Source organism: Puccinia triticina, chromosome 2A (assembly GCF_026914185.1).
Source record: "Puccinia triticina chromosome 2A, complete sequence".
Taxonomy (NCBI): Eukaryota; Fungi; Basidiomycota; class Pucciniomycetes; order Pucciniales; family Pucciniaceae; genus Puccinia; species Puccinia triticina.
Window position 1 is genome coordinate 7,423,343 of NC_070559.1, and position 19,494 is coordinate 7,442,836.

Below are 19,494 nucleotides of genomic sequence, written 5' to 3' on the forward strand. Positions count from 1 at the left end.
GATTTTGACGGCGGTCAAAGGCGAGCGGCAGAGACGACAGGAGTTGGCGGATGACATGCGTTTGTGTATAGCGCTTGGCGGATGACAAGTGTGCGTGTGTGAACAGAGTTAGCGGATGGCGTGCGTGGGAGGCGGGCGGAGGATATCTTTTAGTTCTCTTCCTTTTCTCTATAAAACCACAGTGGTGGAGGGAGGATTCTGTATCATACTCCCCACAGACTCTCTTTTTACGGTTTTTACTTTACTTTGCGGATTGTTGTGCTTCTTTTACTTTGCGTACATTGCGGACTTGCTTTATGTGTTACGGTTGTGCGTGCTTTACGGCTGTTTTCTTGCGATTGTTGCATAGTTATCTCCTTTCTGTGGCGGAGCTTTATTTTACTGTTTACTTTGCGGAGCTAGATTATTTTACGTTCTTTACTTTATTTATCCCACTCAGAGCCCTACAACGCGGCAGAGCTGTGGAGCGGAGTTTCTCCAGATCACCCAACTTCACCCAGGAATCATCTTGGAGCAGCGGAGGTCCTGACATTTCTACGTAGTGACCTCTTTTGTTCATCACAATGTAAGCCAAGCTCGGGGTTGGATTGGTGTCAAGGATTGCTTGTGCCCTCCTTGGCCCAACCCATGCAACTCCGCGGGCAGGCCAACCCAGCCAAAATGCCACATTTGTGGATTTGACAGAGCCCCGTGGTTGAAATACCATTGGGCGTGTGTCCCAGCCAACCACGGCTGTCCCTGAGCCCCGGCCCAATGTTGTTCTCTGGTTGAGCCCACATTGGTCCAACCAAGAAAGAAAAAATAAGATTAGTTTTCTGTGCCTCTTTCCATGTATGAAAGAGGCTCCATAGGTGAGAAATAAAAAAAAGGATCTTAACAAGTTGCCCTCTGACAATATTTGAGGAAAACATGAATTTATCATGCTAAATAGGTATTATTGGAAAGGATCTTAACAAGTTGCCCTCTGACAATATTTGAGGAAAACATGAATTTATCATGCTAAATAGGTATTATTGGCTAGAATGGCATGAACATGTTGGATGGTGTAGTCAGTCCTCTTGGCCAGTCATGCCCCCATCATTGCTAGGGACTGGGTTTGAATTGTGGCAGGCAGGTAATTTTTGCCCGCCCAGACTCAAGATGCTCACTGGAGCCGCACTGTGGCGCCCACGGCAGGCCAACATTGTGGTAGACGGAAAGGTTCCACTACATCAAAAATAAAAAAAATTCTTTGTCTCCTTCTCTTTACATACTATTCATCAGGAATCGCGGACTCTGGTGCAAGGACGGGACTCTACAGGACTAGAAGTACATTCCAAGCTACATATACACCTCACCTCCTATTACAACCTCACGTTTACATACACAACCCAGCTTCTGGACAGCTACACATACTCATTTGCACTGCATAGTTACATTTTAAATTAGTGGATTTTCACAACTGAAAGCTGCAGGTGACATCATAGAAGTACCACATTAAATCCCTCATGTTCTGACCAATCATAGTCACTCATTCAGATGTTTGTACCTTCTATGTGTCATGTACATTTCTGACCAACCACATTCACTCATTCAGTTTCCCTGCAGCTAAAATCCCTCATACAGGGCTTCCTTGTAGCTAAATTCCCTCACATTTGTCTATATAAGGATCTCTCTCCCCCCCCTCAGTTGTCTTTTCCTCAGTTCAGTACCCACCTATCACATACCCAACAGTGGGTCAGCTACGCTACCATAGCTGTTAGCGTAGCGTAGCGCAGCGCAAATGCGCTATTTTTCAGCGTAGTGTTAGCGCAATCGCGCGCATCTGCGCTAACGCTACGCGCACAGGGTGCAAAGCTGTTTTAGCTTTTAGTGTAGCGTCGCGCAGATTCGCGCAATGGCGCTAACGCTGAGAACACAGGGTGCAAAAGAGCGTTTGCTACGCTGCGCTACAGCGCTTTTTGAGGCAAAAAAGGCCTTCCGCTAAAAGAGCCTTAGCGCAACGAAGCGGCTGTAGTGTAGCGCTAACGCTGGACAAAAATTGGCGTGCTGTTAGCGCCGCTGAAAATTAGCGCAGCGTAGCGGCGCTAACAGCGCGCTAACGCTATTCAAAAAAGGCCAGTGCTTTTTGCCGCTACGCTAAACGTTAGGGCGAAAATAGCGTAGTTTAGCGTAGCGGCCCACTGTTGACATACCCCACAACACTACATACCATCCAAACCCTTTACACATTATAACAACCCTTACCAACTCAATAACAACTGAACTCACTCTCATATTCTCATATCTCTCACCTCAGTTCATTACTCACCAATTACAGCCACCCCAACATTTACATAAACAACCTTACATATACTTAACAACCTACATACATAAAAACCCCTACATTAAAAATGACAACCATTTATTCAGTGTCATCAACAAGCTCATCTTGAACCAACCAACCCTATCACTTCATTAAAACTTGCCAAGCTTACCTTGGTGGGTCTTTTCATCTGATAGTATAGAAGGGCAGAGTTTGCACCTCCATCATCCCCTTCTCCATTCAGCAAAAGGTTCTCAGGAAAGCTTTTGAGTCTTTCAACGTGAGGAGTTTGCTGACCACGGGCCCTGCATGTGGGAATCACGTGGGAGGTTGCGCCGACCGCAGCTTGCAATCACTCCTGCTCCAGGTGACACCAAAACTTCAGGGTGGGGTCATGGGGGTTGTCTCCACATCAAACAAAGGGGGAATGGTTGCACTCTCCCAAGAGTGCCAGACTGTAATTGGGTCGTTGGAGTTGTCTGATGTCAGTCCAATTCCAGCCCTGATTCCAGCTGCAACTCATGCTTATCTCCTGTTCAAGTCATCCTGAGGTCTGCGGGAGAATTTTGCTGAATTTATTTGTATTCCAGTCCAAAATCATGAGTTACTCCTCCTGATGTGAGTTTTACCCTCAGTCCATCATACTTGTATTTTCAGGAGGTCTGATCAATCTCAATGTGACCATAGATGAGGCCCCGTTTGGCTGCCGCGTTATACGTGATAAATGGGCTTATTTATCAAGCGCGACCCCCGGGGGGTCAAAGTTTTTGGTGGAGACGGGGGGCCAACTTTGGGTTGCGCGTGATAAATTTGCACATTTATCACGCATAACGCGGCAGCCAAACGGGGCCTGAGCTTCTGGCCAAGTAAGCCATAAACATGTTACAAGGTCATCCCTCTTCCCAAATTAAATCAAATTCCAATCTAATTTTCTTCAGTTCCTGATGTTTTTGAGGGATTGTGGTGTTGAAGTGATTCCAAGCCAATCTCCAGCAAGACACTATCACTCTCTGATGCCCACATGATTATATTTATCATCTGATTAGTTGTTTTGTATTGTGTGACATGCAATTCTTTGGAAATAACTCAACTAAATGCTCTTCATATTTTACCCAAAATAATATCCAAGTCCCATTATTGGCATATGGAAAACGGTCTGGAAGAAACACTATCCAGTTTGCCATCTTGTAGTCACATTTTCTCAGAACCAAATTTGTACTGTTGTGGTTATTACTGATTGGGCCTTCCTCATTCAGACCAATTGTGGATGTTGCAAGCACCTGCAAGATTTGAGTTGATGGGAAACCTAACGCTTGCAACAGAGACCTTCTGTAAATTATTGTGAAGTAAAAAAATTCTTACTTTTTGTTGACCAAAAAACAGCCTAATATTGTGTAAGTTGGGATTTTGGCCAGATGCACTCCCTGTTACAACTCCAAGGTCATGAGGGAGGCAAAGGTGGGCAGGAAACCAGATGTAAAATTTTTGAGATTGAAGGGTGAATTACCCCTTTGAAGGGATTCCTTTCAGGCAGGCCAGTCACCCTTTTTTGAAGGGTGTGGGTGTGCCCCCAGAAAGGGGTGTGCCTTGATCAATGATCAAAAGTAAGGGCCAACCTGCACCCTTGTCCACCGCAATGTTCTGCCAAACCTTGCGGTGGACCAGATGAAAGCTGCCCCAACCTTCAGAGGGTAGAAGTAAGCGGTAGGGCAACAATGATGTATAGCCTCATCACCCAACTTGCTATCACATGAAAAGTCCTTCAACAGCCAGGTTGCACTAGCCATCAAAGGGAGTATTTCTCGCCAATGGCTGGTGCAATCCTGCCATCAAAAGGAGTACACACTCCCTTCAATAGTTGAGTTGTACCAGCCATTGAAGGGGGTGTGTACTCCCTTCAATGGCCAGTACAAGACAGCCATCAATGGGAGTGTGAACTCCTCTTGATGGCTGGTAAAATTTGGCCGTCAAAGGAAGAATCCCTTCAATGGCCAAGTTGTGCCAATCATCCAAGCCTTGCCAAGGGAGTGTGTACACCCTTAGATGGTTTGTCTAACCCCGCCATCAGAGGGAGTAAAAATCCCCTTCAATGGCTGGTACAACTCGGCCATCAAAGGAACTTTGTGCTCCATTTGATGGCTGGGTTAGACCAATGATCGAAGGGGGTGTACTCCCTTGATAGTCAAGTCGTAACAGCCATCAAAGTGAGTACAAGTTTTCCTCAATGGCCGGTACCATCCGGCCGTTGTGGAACTCCGTCCGTGCCAGGCGGCGGCAGTTGTTGGAGGGGAAAATGATTTGGGGGAATGCCCTCCGGGAATGGTTGCAGAAAGAGGGGGGGGGATCTGAGAGCAATGAGGTAAGGGGGGTGTTTGATTTACGACGGCGTTGAGCGCGCGTCGGCGGGGTTGTATTTATTGAAGAGGAAGGGGAAAGGAACTGAGAAGGATGGGGAAGATTAGCAAAGAGAAGATCGTCGAGGGGCGCCGGAAGGCGGGATCAGAGTGAGGGGGATCAACAGAGAACGCCACGTGCGTGATAAGAAGATATCCCAGATCCTCTGGACAGATAAAGCTCAGAAGAAGCTCCAGACAGCTATAAGTAACGGTGATCAATAAAATTTTTGATGGGAAAATATGTTTCAGAGTGTCTCCCACGCTGTCCCATCATCTAAGTTCGGACAGAACTTAGACTCCGGGCGCAGCACGCAGCGGGACCTTCATCATACACCCACGCGCGCAACAAACACAAAGAGAAGAGAGAAGGCGGACAAGAAAAGGAAAGAACAAAACCAAAACAAAACCAAAGCAGAACAAACAAAACTCAGACAACACCAACCCACCACATAGCCAAACTATCCAACACGCGCAGATAAGAAACAAAACAATAGACAAGGGTAGAAATAAATAACAGAAAGAAAAAAAAGAAAGCGGACACCAAACTACATAAAGGTAAAAAGAACACCTGCGTGCTAAACCGTGTGCCGCCGCAAATTTTGATCTTGACACCGCGTTTACGGGATAGCGCACCACATCTCCTTCCCAAATGCAGTCTGTCCCTAGACTGCTACGCGCCTGTTGTCGAAATTGAAGAGAAATCCGCGCATAAGAGGTCCAAAAAAAGTGAGGAAAAAAAAGAAACCAAAGGCCGCCGCAGTGCTCACAAGCGTGGCATAAAGTAGGGTTTTGACAAACAAGAGCATCTAGCCCGGAGGTGCACAACTGGAGAGAACTTACTTTTGTTCTCCAGTGCCTCCACGTGGAAAGTAGCGCTTCACCTGATCCGCCGAAAATCGCCGTTTGAGCTCGATTCCATCCAACTCTGCCAGGACATAAGATCCGCCCTGGACCTGTTTCACAACGCAATAGGGACCTTTCCACCTATGCGCGAAAAGTTGGCCCCACTGGACCTCGAGAGACCGATTGTACGCCAGCACTAGCTCGCCCGTCTTGAGAGGTTCCCGCTGATGGCCCGCGCGCTTTTCCTCCCAGTATCAAACTGACTCACCCATTGATTCCATCATCTTCTGGTACGCTTTGCCACGCGTTTCCTCGCTGCGCTCCAACTGAAGGGAACGCGCCACCAACAGATCAGTAGTATTTGTTTCGGATTCCCAATCAACGCCTAGGAAGGATTCCATCTCCAGATCTAAGGGAAGAACGGCCTGCTGGCCGAAAACCAGCTCGTATGGGGAATAGCCAGTGGTCCGTTTAGTCGAGATTCTATCCGCAAAGAGCACCAAGGGAAGAAATTTCTGGCAGTTCTTGCCGCTCTCGCCAGCTAGTTTCACCAGGGCTGCTTTGAGTGGCCCATGCCCGCGCTCAACCATGCCCTGACTTTCAGGGTAGTAAAGAGTAGAAACACGATGGTGCCCGGGAAATGCCCGCAGCATATCGGCCAACGCGCCGCCGAATTCCGACCCGCCGTCAGTCAAGTAGGATTATGCTAGACCGTAGCGCATTGTCCAATGTTCATGCAGGAATGTAGCCACGGCCTCTGAGGTCAAGTTATTGAGAATTTTGGCTTCCACCAAGCCAGAGAAATTGTCTCGTGCAACAATGAGATATTTAGCGCCGCCGGCTTTCAAATGAACCGCGTCCATCGAGACACGGCCAAAAACCGTGGATTCTCCTGTAGGGTAGTGAACTTCTTGAGGCCGTTGAAGATCCCTTTTCTGACATGTGTCACAACTTTGACACCATTTGGCCACAGCTTGCTTGAGAGAAGGCCACCAAAAGCGCTCTGCCACACGGCAATAAGTTTCCGTGGTGCCCCTGTGGCCTAGATCTTCATGGAGCTGATTAGGAATCTCGTCCTGTTTCGAGGGGATGGTCACGACAATCTTCGGCAGGGGGCTTCCTCTCTTCATGAGGCGTCCAGACTGTAGAAAGAATTCCGACGATCTGCGCTTTAATAGAGCGCAAAACTCCTTAGCATTTAACCCCGCTGGCTTCATAAGAGTAGCTAGAAAACTTTCCATCACGCGCCAATAACCTTCCTGAAACCCCGTGTATTCTCGTGAACCAACCGCGTGAGCGTAACGTGGTCGGATAAGCGGATCCTCCTCATCAAAATCAGACTCCGGAATGGATTCATCGTCCTCCATAGGGCGCCGCGACAAGCCATCAGGCATGGTGAACGATTTACCAGGCCTATGTACAATATCAAAAGAAAAGAGCTGGATGAACGCCACCCAACGTGTCATTGGAGCATTGGGTAAACTCGGAGAATTGATCATCTGAATGAGTGAATGTGCGTCGACTTGAAGCTCGAAGTGCTGCCCCCAGAGGACAGTCTGCAATTTCTTGAGGATCCGTGCCACGCCGCACAGCTCGAGTTTGGGCTGGGAATACCGCGACTTGACACCGGAAAAGAGCAGGGATTCATAAAGAGCTGGCCGGTCAAGCCCATTTGCGTCTTCTTGAGTCAGAACCGCGCCCGCCGCGTGAAAACTAGAGTCTACCGCCAATTTGATCTTTCCAGCCTCCGGTCCATATTGGATTTTAACCAAGACAATATCCTGGCCAACTATGAGCTTGAGCTTCTGAAATGCAGCGTCACACTCTGCCGACCATACCCATTCAGCATCTTTCCGTGTCAAGCGTCAAAGAGGTAAACAAATTTCGGACAGAGAGGGGATGAATATCCGGACGTAGACCACCACCCCTAGGAACCCGCGAATTTCTGTCGCATTAGCTGGAGTGGGCCAAGATAGGATTTTGTTGACCTTTGTTTTCGCCATCCGCCAACCTTCTTTGCACACGACGTGCCCCACAATCTCGAGGGCAGGAACGCAAGCCGCAAGTTTTGACGCGGAAACCGTGAGACCGCTCTCTCCAATCCAGAAAAGAATCTGCTCCAGTGTAGCCGCGTATTCCCAAACAAAACAACGAATCCCACAGTGCCACGCCAGAACCTCATTATTGTAGTCAGAGACGGGTCCCTTGATTCCGCCGTCATTGATAAAAATTCCCGCATGATCCGGAATCTCCTCCTGGAGAATCCACATCATCTGGGCTTGATACACAGCCACAGAGTTTGTGGCTCCCTGAGGAAGACACGTTAGTTGAAAGCGCCCGAGCGGTGTATCGAAGGTGGTCAACGGCCTAGAGATAGGATCTAATGCGCGCTCATCGTAGCCGCCCATGATATCTCCCAACCCGTAACAAGCACGCCCGGCAAAAGACTCCACGAAATCCTCCGTTGCTGGTGGCACCCCTGCGTCTTTGATGGTAACCTTATTCAAAGGTTGGAGATCATGTACCACGCGTAGCTTTCCGTTACTTTTGAGCACGCAGAACACCGGGGACGAGTAACTAGAAGTGGATTGCTCGTAGAGACCCGTCTTAACGCGCTCACAAATTAATCTGATGAACTCGTCCAACTTAGCAGCGGGAATGGGAATCCTTCTCTTCTGCCACGGCTCGTGCTCCACCACGGGAATTATGTAGGGGAGACTGTATGAATCTTTCAACAAGCCGCGCTCCTCCTCGGTGAACGCTATCGCCAGGTTACGCTCGGATAAAACATTCCTGATCAAATTCAACTCGTCGGGCCATAACCAGCCTTCAGGACCGAAATTGACGACCTTAAGCCTCTCCGCATTGACGCGGCCGCGCGGCTCGAAAGGAACCGCCAGACTTCGAGGGAGGGGTCAATAAGGATCGCGGGATAGAGGTGGTCGACGCAGAGGGGGGTTAAGACCTTGGGGCATTGCCTGATTGACGGGCCTAACTTTCTTCAACACCGGCTTATACTTCGTCGCGAACGTGAGAAACTCGCCACGCGACCACGCGTCCAGCAGCGCGACTTGCTCTTGAAACTTCAAGCCATGCTCCATCAGCGCCCATGTGCGATGCTCGGCGCGATCTTCAAAGGGTGCCTTATCTGCGAACGAAAAATGGGGCGAAGGTCCTTTGCTCACAAGTGTGGCACAAGGTAGGGTACGACAAGTTTGCGTAGCATCACGCTCCGGAGGTGCACTTTGGTTGGAACTTACTTTCAGTCCAAAGTTCCTCCACGGCGCACCAAATTCCACCCTGCCTCCATCACAATCCACCGTCCAAGACCATAGTTTATCCTCTTTGCGGAGAAAATCCTCGAAGCCGTCATCCAGACCTGATGAGAGGGAAAAAACCGGGCCCAAGTCTTCGCTCACGAGTGTGGCACGCGGTAGAGGGTTTGAAAAGCTAAGAGCATCTTGCCCGGAGGTGCACAACTAGAGAGAACTTACTTCCTGTCTCCCAAGCCTCCGCGAATGCCCTAAATCCACCAATCCACCCTGCGCCATTAAATTCTTGCCCAAAAATACCGCGCCAGGAACAAAAGAAGAATCGAGAAAACCGCGAGAACAGGAACTTGCAGACTGAAGGGGAATATTTTTGATGATTTGGTCAATTTTCATATGTTTTTCGGTTTTTGATTTTGATGGACGAGATGAAAAAGATCAAATGTAAGGCCGTTGGGTCCCTTGATGTTGAGTCAATCCAGCGGCGTGCACGCGAGACCCTAGATTAGAACAGCCGCTATCCGGATTGACTCCATCTACAAAAAATGACGGCCCTCGAGAGGGTCGTCACGCGCCTTGCTCGAGCGCGTCAAAATCGCCTTCTTCCCGTTGCCAGGGAACTCGCGCTCCCACCGGCCCGAGTCCGTCGCGCAGAGGGAAACCTCAATACGCCTACCCGTCGAATCCGGAAGCAAAATCCTCTCGCCAATGTCCGCCGAGAAACTGAGAGTAGCATCGAAATCCATAAGGAAAGGTCGCCCAAGGATCATGGGACCAGTCATTCGAGTGATCCAAAAGTGGCAGGTGCCCACGATTGTCTTCCCAATCCAAAGTGGAACATCCTCCGCGACACCAACCAACTCACAGGCCTGGTTCCCGATGCCATAAACCGCAGAACTGAAGTTAACGCGTGGACTAATGTTAAATTTATTAGCCATAGCGTCTGAGATCAAATTCAGTTGAGAACCAGAGTCAACCAAGGGGGACGCTGTACTCTTCTCATCTCCTACCAAACAAGGAAGATAGCCCAACGGGCAAGAGTAAAGGCGCGGCTCGAACCCATTCGCCTTGAAGTCCGCACCCTCTGCGAGAGTTCCCGACGACACCTTGAGCTCCTCGGATCCAACCTCGACGCGGCGACGCGACACCCACTTCTTCATGCCCTCCGCGACGGAGGGCGCGATGGCTAACAGCTCCGAAACCGACAAATCCGGGACCATGAGACCTGAAATCTGCTTGAGCACGCCCTCCACGGCGTTAGGATGATCCTTGGCGATACCGCGCTCAAACCGGACCTTTGGTGAAGCACTGGTTGGCTTAGCCGGCTGCTCAGAAGCACCCTGATCAGAAATTGAAGGATCCACGGCAGGAGAGGAAGGGATCCTCTCGAACAGTTCAGCTTCCATGTCTGAATCATCCATGTCTGAGTTCGGATTACGCGCCATAGATTTTTTAACCGGCTTCCGGGCAGCAGAAGGAGGGACTACAGGCGCCTTGTAAGGCTTCGGCGCCTCATGCTTCTTTTGCGCCGGGTCCGCCTCGTAGGATCCAGAAAAAGCTTGGGATGTGACTGCTGGGGGGTACCAGGGATCGAGAGAACCGCATGTAGCGCGAAATTCTGGCGTGACTACACTTGCGGTCGGGGGAGGTTGAAAAGAGGCGACCACGTGAAGTATGGGCCGAGAGGAATCGAAAGGGATAAGTGCCCCATTGGGCAAGAAAAAATTATTGCCCTTCTGTTCGACCAGATTGGCTTCCTTGTCCTTTTTGAGTTCAAAGCAGCGACCCGTCCCGTGTCCTTCACGGTGGCAGTAATAGGAAACCAGAGGACCGCGATCAGAAGGCGGTACCTTGCCGGAGGACTGAGAAGACTGTGCGCCAAATTTCTTCTCCAAACATTACTCGAAAGATTGCAGCAACTGAGAGATGTCGTCGATGGTGGCTTGTGGCTTCTCTGACGGGGCGGGAGTTTTAGGACGACGATCCTGCTCCATCTTTCGCATGACATCGTTGGCCTGCTGAAAAGGGCCTGCGGGAACCGGCGACGAAGTCCTTGCATCCTCAAAAGTCAAAGCCGTTTGACCTTTCATGACCTCCGCGACCGCAGTCTTCAAAATCTCAAAAGCAGGAAGTTTAAATCTGTTGTCAAGAGTAGTGATCATGGTGTTGGCCTTGATAAGATGATCTCTGACCCGCTCCTGGACTCCGCTTGACAGTGATTGATAGTAGAGAATCCTAATTTCTTCCACTGAGTCAATATGGGCTTTGCGAAGGAGGTAGGATTGTATCGGCTCCCAAACACGCCAAAAATCTTGATAGTCCACCACAGACGAGACCCCACCCTTAGCAATCCACGACTGAGCCAAAGCCTCCAAATCCGGCAAAGTGAAACGTGCCGTGTCGACCTGGCCCCAGTACGCGAGCATAGCAGCCTTGAGCGAAGTCCAAACCGGCGGGTCGTACCCATCAAGAGTCTCCAGCACATCCTTAACCTTGGCCTTGCGCACAAAGAAATGCACATGCTGCGCCATATCAAACTCCGACGCGCCGTCCAAGTCTGCGGCCAGCTGATAATCCGCTAAAAAGCGCTCTACATGTGTACCATCGAAACCCAAGCCTTTGTCCTGCGGCTTGATCTTCACGCGCCTCGCGCCTACTTCTGGGTCGGCCATCGCGAGAAAGAGGAAAAACCTGATTGAAAAAGAGAAGGCGACGAATTCGAGCGGCTCACAGCGGTGGCTAAAGTAATGCTTCGACTTATGTAGCAGGACCCTGGGAGGTGCACAATTGGGAGGACTTACTTTCAGTCTCCTGTGCCTCCGCCGCTGAACCCTAAAAGACACCTAAAAGAAAGAAGAAAGAAAAAAAAGAAAGAAGACCGCCAAGCGTCTCGAAACCGTGAAAATCGGCGAGACTGTCAATCTTGAGGTCGCTGGTTCGATCCCGGCTCGGGGGACCAAATGTGGAACTCCGTCCGTGCCAGGCGGCAGCAGTTGTTGGAGGGGAAAAAGATTTGGGGGAATGCCCTCCGGGGATGGTCGCAGAAAGAGGGGGGGGGATCTGAGAGCGATGAGGTAAGGGGGGTGTTTGATTTACGACGGCGTTGAGCGCGCGTCGGCGGGGTTGTATTTATTGAAGAGGAAGGGGAAAGGAACTGAGAAGGATGGGGAAGATTAGCAAAGAGAAGATCGTCGAGGGGCGCCGGAAGGCGGGATCAGAGTGAGGGGGATCAACAGAGAACGCCACGTACGTGATAAGAAGATATCCCAGATCCTTGGGACAGATAAAGCTCAGAAGAAGCTCCAGACAGCTATAAGTAACGGTGATCAATAAAATTTTTGATGGGAAAATATGGTTCAGAGTGTCTCCCATGCTGTCCCATCATCTAAGTTCGGACAGAACTTAGACTCCGGGCGCAGCACGCAGCGGGACCTTCATCATACACCCACGCGCGCAACAAACACAAAGAGAAGAGAGAAGGCGGACAAGAAAAGAAAAGAACAAAACCAAACCAAAACAAAACAAAACCAAAGCAGAACAAACAAAACTCAGACAACACCAACCCACCACATAGCCAAACTATCCAACACGCGCAGATAAGAAACAAAACAATAGACAAGGGTAGAAATAAATAACAGAAAGAAAAAAAAGAAAGCGGACACCAAACTACATAAAGGTAAAAAGAACACCTGCGTGCTAAACCGTGTGCCGCCGCGAATTTTGATCTTGACACCGCGTGTACTGGATAGCGCACCACACCGTTGGAGGGAGGCTCCCTTCAATGACCAAGATGTGCCAACCATTGAAGGGAGTGTGTACTCCCTTTGATTTCCAGTACTACTCAGCCATCAAAGGGAGTCTGAACTCCTTGCAATGGCTGGTACAACTCAGCCATCAGAGGCAGACTCCCTTTGACAGACAGGCTGTACCAGCCATTAAAGAGAGTACACACCCTGTTTGATGGCTTTTGCAACTCAGCTGTTGAAGCCCTCTGATGCCAAGTTCCACCAGCCATCAAACAGAGTGTGTACTCCCCTCAATGGCCCATGCAGCCTGGCCGTTGGAGGTATTCTGCCTCTGATGGCCGAGCAATACCAGCCATTGCAAGGAGTTCAGAATCCCTTTGATGGCTGAGTAGTAACAGCAACCAATGGGAGTACACAATCCCTTCAATGGTTGGCGCAATCTGGCCATTGAAGGGAGTCAGAATTCCTTGTGATGGCTGGTACAACTTGGCCATCAGAGGCAGGCTCCCTTTGACGGCTGGGCTGTACCGGCCATCTCAGGGAGTCTCCCTGAGATGGAACATTTGCACCTGTGATATAGGTGTACAATGTCACAAGGGTCCGTGGTTGAAATTTCCACGCTCAGGTTTGCCCAAACCTGAGGGTGGACATGGGCAACATCATTCCTTGCCAAGCTGGATATATATAAATATATCCAGCTTGCCGAGAGGACTCCTCCCAGCAAGCTGGATAAGTACCCAGCTCTCTGGGAGGACCCCCCTTGAAAAGCTGTATACATAAGTATCCAGCTCTCCGGCAGCAGTCATCTTGGTGAGCTGGGTGTATATATATATATATATATATCCATCTTGGCAATGGAGGTCTTCAGCTCACTGGGAGGAGTCATCCTGGCAGCAGACTGGTATTTCAGCTCGCCAAGAGGCATCTTCCCGGCCTGCTTGGCTGGGAGGGCCTGTTAGGAGCAGTCCCTTGTCTTGGCGAGCTTATCCAGCTTGGCAAGGGAGGTCCTCCCGGTGAGCTGGTCACATATCCAGCTCCCTGAGTGGAATCACCTCTTTGATGGAAGGCATTCCTCTAATAAACAAGTTGTACACAAAGCCAACAGGAGTGATTGATTCCTCCAGTCAGAGGTGTGCAAGCCTCCTCAACCACAGTGATTCCTCTGCTGGAAGAGTTGTACATAAATCCAACAGGAGGGATTAATTCCTGCGGTCAGAGGTATGTACACCTTGACCACAGGTATTCCTGTGGTCAAAGAGGTATGTAAACCTGCTTGACCAGAGGGATCCCTCTGGTCAAAGATATGTACATAGCTCTTCAACAGGAATCCCTCCAGTGTGGTAGACGGAAAAGTGAGAAATCATTTTTTTTCTTGTCTACAGATTTACTCATACTAGGCATCAAGATACCACCAAATGGACCTCAGAAATGGATTCTTAGGCCAAATTTACCCCTAGTCACCACTGGAGGCGTCACTGGAGCCCCTCTGGATTGGAACCTACACCTCTTTGGACCACTAGGCACCCATCACACTTTCAACATACCCAGTCACCAACCTGTCACAAGCCCCAAGTCAAGGATCACAGCATTATGCTTATACACATCACAGGATACAAACATACATCTCCCCATCAAACTACAGTCATTACATATTATCCAGTACTCTTCTATTTCCATATTATGACGTCATTCCACACTGACTCTGCAGCCTCATACTTCATTTATGCACCCCCTGCATCCACCTGTCAACTTATGCAGTCTACTGTCACTTTACGCAGCCTTCATGCATCCCTACTGCGTTCTTCTGACATTGTTTTGTGTACTCCTGACATATTATGACATCATGTGTATCTACTCCCACCAGATAAACTCCCTCACCCTGTTGTCTAGATTAGTCAAAACCCTAACCCACTTTTTTCTATAAAAGGAGCTCTCTTCATCCCAAGTAGTCTGATCTCCAGTTCATCACTCACCAAATCACAGTCACCACAACAGTCACCCTTACCAATCATAACCAATCCTTATACAAATCATCAGCTCTATACATTGTCAATCAAACAAAACTCATCTGGAACCAACCTACCCTATCACTTGACTAAAACTTGCCAAGTGTAGTTTGGTGGGTCTTGTTAACTGATAGTATAGAAGGGCAGAGTTTGCACCTCCATCATCCCCTTCTCCATTCAGCAAAAGGATTTCACAATCACTTTTGAGTCTTACACCGGCAGAGGGGGGTATGCCTCTTCAGCCAGGGGGATTCCTCCAAGAGTAAGTGCACCTCTTTGACAGGAGGAATCCCTACAATTGAGGACTGTGATTGGAGGAATTTCCCCAGTCAGAGATGTGCAATTGTTGGAATTTCTCCAGCCAGAGCCTCAGAGGTCAATTTGACTCACAGCACAGCAGTTGTACTGTTGTATTGTGTGTAATCCAACAGTAAAAATGTGGTGCAAACAAGACAGCCTGCGGGTCACAGATTTATGGTGAGGACTTGTACAAAATACTTACCTGTTGTTCAGTCCAAGATCCTGGCACCTGCACCCACACCCGGCACCGTAGATGAGTACTTGTTGTAAGCCCAAAATTACTACCCTACAGGTGCTATGTACTTGCCAAGGAGTACTTTGTGCAATCCCTATGAATAAGTATGTATTGCACTGCTTCAACAGATGGCATGTTTCATGGTTACAGAAGGAAATATGCCTGGAAGTATCTCAATTGCCACAGCCTTGTGTTTTGATGTTAAATCACCAGATTATACAAGCATGACTAGAGCAGAGATTGATATCATTTGAACATGACATCAAGCTAGCACATGACTGAATTAAAACTGATGCACAGCTCACATCTGGAAGAATTTCTGAAAGAAGTTACCATCTGGCACTCTCTGGAGAGTGCAACCATTCCCCCCTGGTGTTGGGTCCCATGTCAAATCGCGGTTGGGAGCGCTATGTGGTGTAGGGAAGCAGTCAGAATCCCTTGTTTGCGCTAATTGACACTGGCACAAATAAAAAAAATGGCATTTAATAGCACTAAAATTGGCAACTGTGTTGGGGGGGGCATATGTGTGCTTTTTGAGATTTTTGCAGCTTGCAGATCCCATCTTCCAAAAATCCTTCACTGAATTTAGTGTTAGCTGTAGGGGTTTTGGTGGCTGCTACTGCTAGCTGGTGTGAGGAAGGAGCTCTGGGAATTATTCAATGGGACTTGACTATGCACTGCTTTGTTTCAAGGTAAATACATATTGAGTGTATTGAATTTGCTTTTGATGAAGCCTACATAGCTGTTAAATTGAAAATCATTCATCTGTTCTATTGCATTAAATACTTTAAGTTGTGTGAGTGAATAAAAATGATTCTACTTCTGCCACTAAAGAGTTTAACTTTTGTTCTTCTAATTTGGGATATTGTGATCTTAACCAGATTTTGCGCAACTCAATTGCAACATAACCAATTTCAGGGATTGTTAGCCCACCTCCCTGTGTTATAAATTTGTAAATAAGAATCTGAGCAGCATTGAATTTCTTTCTTCTTTTTTCATCTAGTTGAAAAAGTTCAGCCCACCCCATGAGAGGCGGGTGATCTTGAGTGTCCTTAAATACTAAGTTGTAGAACCATTCAAGAAGATGTTCGTGATCTTCATCTGAAATCTTGCTTTGGAGTTGTGCCTTGGAGAAAATTTCAGGAAATTGCTGCAGATAATCTAAATAGTGCCCAATCATTTTTGTTCTGAACAGCACACGGTTTGCCTTCATTGTGGCTTCCGGTAAGGTTTTTGATGGTGTTGATAGAAGCTTGATGTAGGCGTTATGAGTTTCCTGAATCCCATCTCTTGGAAATTTGTCGCCGTGGCGGGAATAGGAAGGATAGATAGCAATCTCTTTTCCTTCAAGTTCCGAATCGGGTTGCGGTAAAAACTGTGTCAGTGTAACTCTGTATTCTGCTCTGTTTGGGACCCGATATGCGTTTACTATTGCGTCTCTGTTATCTTCGATCTTCTTTTCGAGATCCTCAGCTGCCTTGCTCTCCTTGGCTTTCGTGTCATATTTTTTATCTCGAGCCTCAACAAATTGATTATGGAGGAGTTTATCTTTCTTGGCTTCCTGAAGTTCTCTGAAAAGCAACTTAGTTGTAACTTGGGTAGACTTGTTGAATTTTCGATTACCGGTTTGATCTTTTGCGTGGATGAGACTCTCAGGTTTATCTTTGTTTGGAGTCTGCGGGCTGATTTGTTTTGTTTTTTTAGCACCTTTCATGGTTTTGGCTCTAGATTTCCATTCCAGGTGTGATGCTACATGATTGTCGGCAAGATCAGTTTGATTATTTTGTGAGAAGCTCTTTCTTGACTTAACGGAAATGTCTTACCTGAGGGACGCGGCTTCGTCAAAGATATGACTGTAGGGAGGGATTGATACTGAGCTTGTTGATCCACTCCCAATCCTTCGTACCATCCACATTCTTTAAGCAACGGGTGATAGGCATCGTGTGCGTTTTGAATACCTATATTCATGTTTGAAAACCAAATGGGTTCATCAGGACACAAACCACATATTGTTGTCACTGTCAGCAAACATAGAGTGGTATCTGAACTGACCTTTATTACCAACTACAATGCTATTGCTCAAGCTGGAGGGTGGCACTGATCCGGCGCTTTTGCAATTATTGTAAACATCTGAAAAAAAGCCAGGGGAGGATTCTACAAAATGGAGCACACATCAATCAGCTCCGATAGCTTCCATGAAGAAAGGTAATGAATAGCTTACCAATCGGTACGGGGTCTACGTCCATGATATTAAAAGTATTTTTGTCTGAGATATGCATTTTTGAACGCCATGGTGAGTTGTTGGTAATTTCTCCAAGGCTTCCAAATATCTCTGAATCTATGTCGTGATTTTTAGTTGGAAAGATCCCGCCGGTAGTTGCGGTGATCAACTTAAGGTGGAAAGTAGCAACGCCCAATAAGACTCGCTTGAAAGAAATCATGCTGAGATTGTACGGATTACTTTGTCAGATTACCAGTTCTTTTTGATATAATATCTACGGAAGACCGGGGGGAATCGTGCCGCCCTAATCTTTCAAAAGAACAATTTTTGCATTATGCGGATGATACATACTCCTGCCAATCGCCCAATTATGTATTTCCTGCTTCGGGAATTGTGGCCTCCCAGTTACAAAATGTCTTGATGGCTGGAACCCTGTCATACTTTTTTTCCCAATTAACCTTGAAGCAGTATGTGTCTCAGCCCTGCCTCCTCCCTTGAACAAAATCAGCAGGTGTGTACGCTGGGTAAGGAAACCGTGGGTGGAGACTTACAAGCCCAACTCCATAGTTCCTCCAAGCAGCTCCGACCGGGCATGAAAAAAAAAATCGAGAATCACGATCTGTACTTGGACAGGACTTGATCACCGATATTCCTCGTAAAACCCACCGCCCACCCAGACAACCCACGGCAACCTGATCCCAATTTTTTCATGACCGAGTACCAAGTCCTCTTGATGACTGGTCGGCGGTATAAAAAAGAGGAACGGAAACTACCCACATGTCTTTTCCTCTCCAAGCTGTCTCTTGTGAGAACTTAAGCAAGTGATCATTAATGGGCACCCAATTCACCCTGAAAATTGATCTACTGGAGCCCTGCGTGCGGTTTAGTTGGGTAAAGCTGTTAAGAGACGTTGTTTCTGAGCTTTGTAAAGTCCAGCAACACAGCACAGGCTGAGAGGTAGGGTTGTTCAACTTGTCGGTGCCATGGGGTGAGGGCCGCACTTCCGTGAGGCGCGCCGAACTGCGCCCCCCCGGTGCGCGCACCCGGGGACCCTAAAATCTCGACAATGGGGGCCGGCGCGCACCTGACTTACATACCCTACCGGCTGGTGAAAGCTGATTAGATTGAGTTTTCACCAGCAAGCAAGGTTTAGCGGCCCCCTCTAAATCAAGCAATTTGGGCGACGGGAATCCATTCCCTGTGAAAATCTAGACTTTTTGGGTCTAAACCTACATCTGCGGGGGTCCCAGATTGCAGGGTCTGGGTATGTAAATAAATACATGGTTTCAGTCACTTCAGATGGGAGGCCATAGCATCTGTTCTGAAAGACGGGCGATGAGTAATTTTATCCGATTCAACTCGAGGTTTTTCCGATCCAGCCTGATCCCGATCCCTCTGCGATTTCGAAGAACGTCGAGTTCCAGCTTTCCTCCTTATCCCACGTCGAAATCCAGCTCAAAGCAACCGCCGACGAAGATCAACGCTTCGTCGATACCCCCAAAAATCACCAACCAACACTCTCAGCTGTAAAGAACGCGGCCTTTTTCACTTCGAAAACCCTAGAAAGTTTTTAACTATTTTGCGTGTTTTGGACTTTTTGTCCTGTGTATGACTTCTGACGTGTAACTTGAGATGAATTCTATTTATAACAAAGATTTTGAGATGATAAGGAAAGTAACAAAATAAATCTCTTAAAGAAAAGGGAAATTACAATGATTCTTGAATATATATATAAGAAGTAAATTTAGAACTTGAGAAAACATCTTGGAGTGTAGAAACTATCTCGTATGATCAGTCCTTTGTTGTCGTCTATTGAGCGCATCTCTTGATCCGTGCGCGTTGCGTAGAAACTTTTAAACTTATCGTAGATAATAGACATTTTTGTCTTTGATTTTTGAACTTTTTGTTTCATGGTTTCCGACCCGAGTTTGACATCAGCTATCTGTCGATTCCTCAGGCCATGACCCGGACCAGCACTCGAAGACAGCAACTCAGCACAGTCCTCTCAGCTAACTGCCTCCGCCTAGCAGGGATGGAGTCCATGCCAGGTTTATGTCTTCGACCTCGATCCAGCAAGCATATCGCAGCGAGTTCGATACGTTTGTAGAGTTGAAAGTACCGGCGGATAAATACTATGGAGTTCAGACGCAAAGGTTGGCTCTTCGAATCAACATCCGCGCCGAAAAAATGGTTT

At 47.9% G+C, this 19,494-nt stretch overlaps 1 protein-coding gene across 1 annotated transcript; it reads right to left on the minus strand.

The window, feature by feature from the left end:
* Positions 1-15,866: 15,866 nt before the first annotated feature.
* PtA15_2A790 (uncharacterized protein) lies at positions 15,867-17,520 on the minus strand (the record flags this gene model as incomplete). The annotated part of the gene is made up of 4 exons (XM_053166847.1): positions 15,867-16,828; positions 16,903-17,037; positions 17,132-17,233; positions 17,301-17,520. The coding sequence occupies 4 exons, from the start codon at positions 17,518-17,520 to the stop codon at positions 15,867-15,869; spliced, it is 1,419 nt and encodes a 472-aa protein (XP_053018028.1).
* Positions 17,521-19,494: the final 1,974 nt, after the last annotated feature.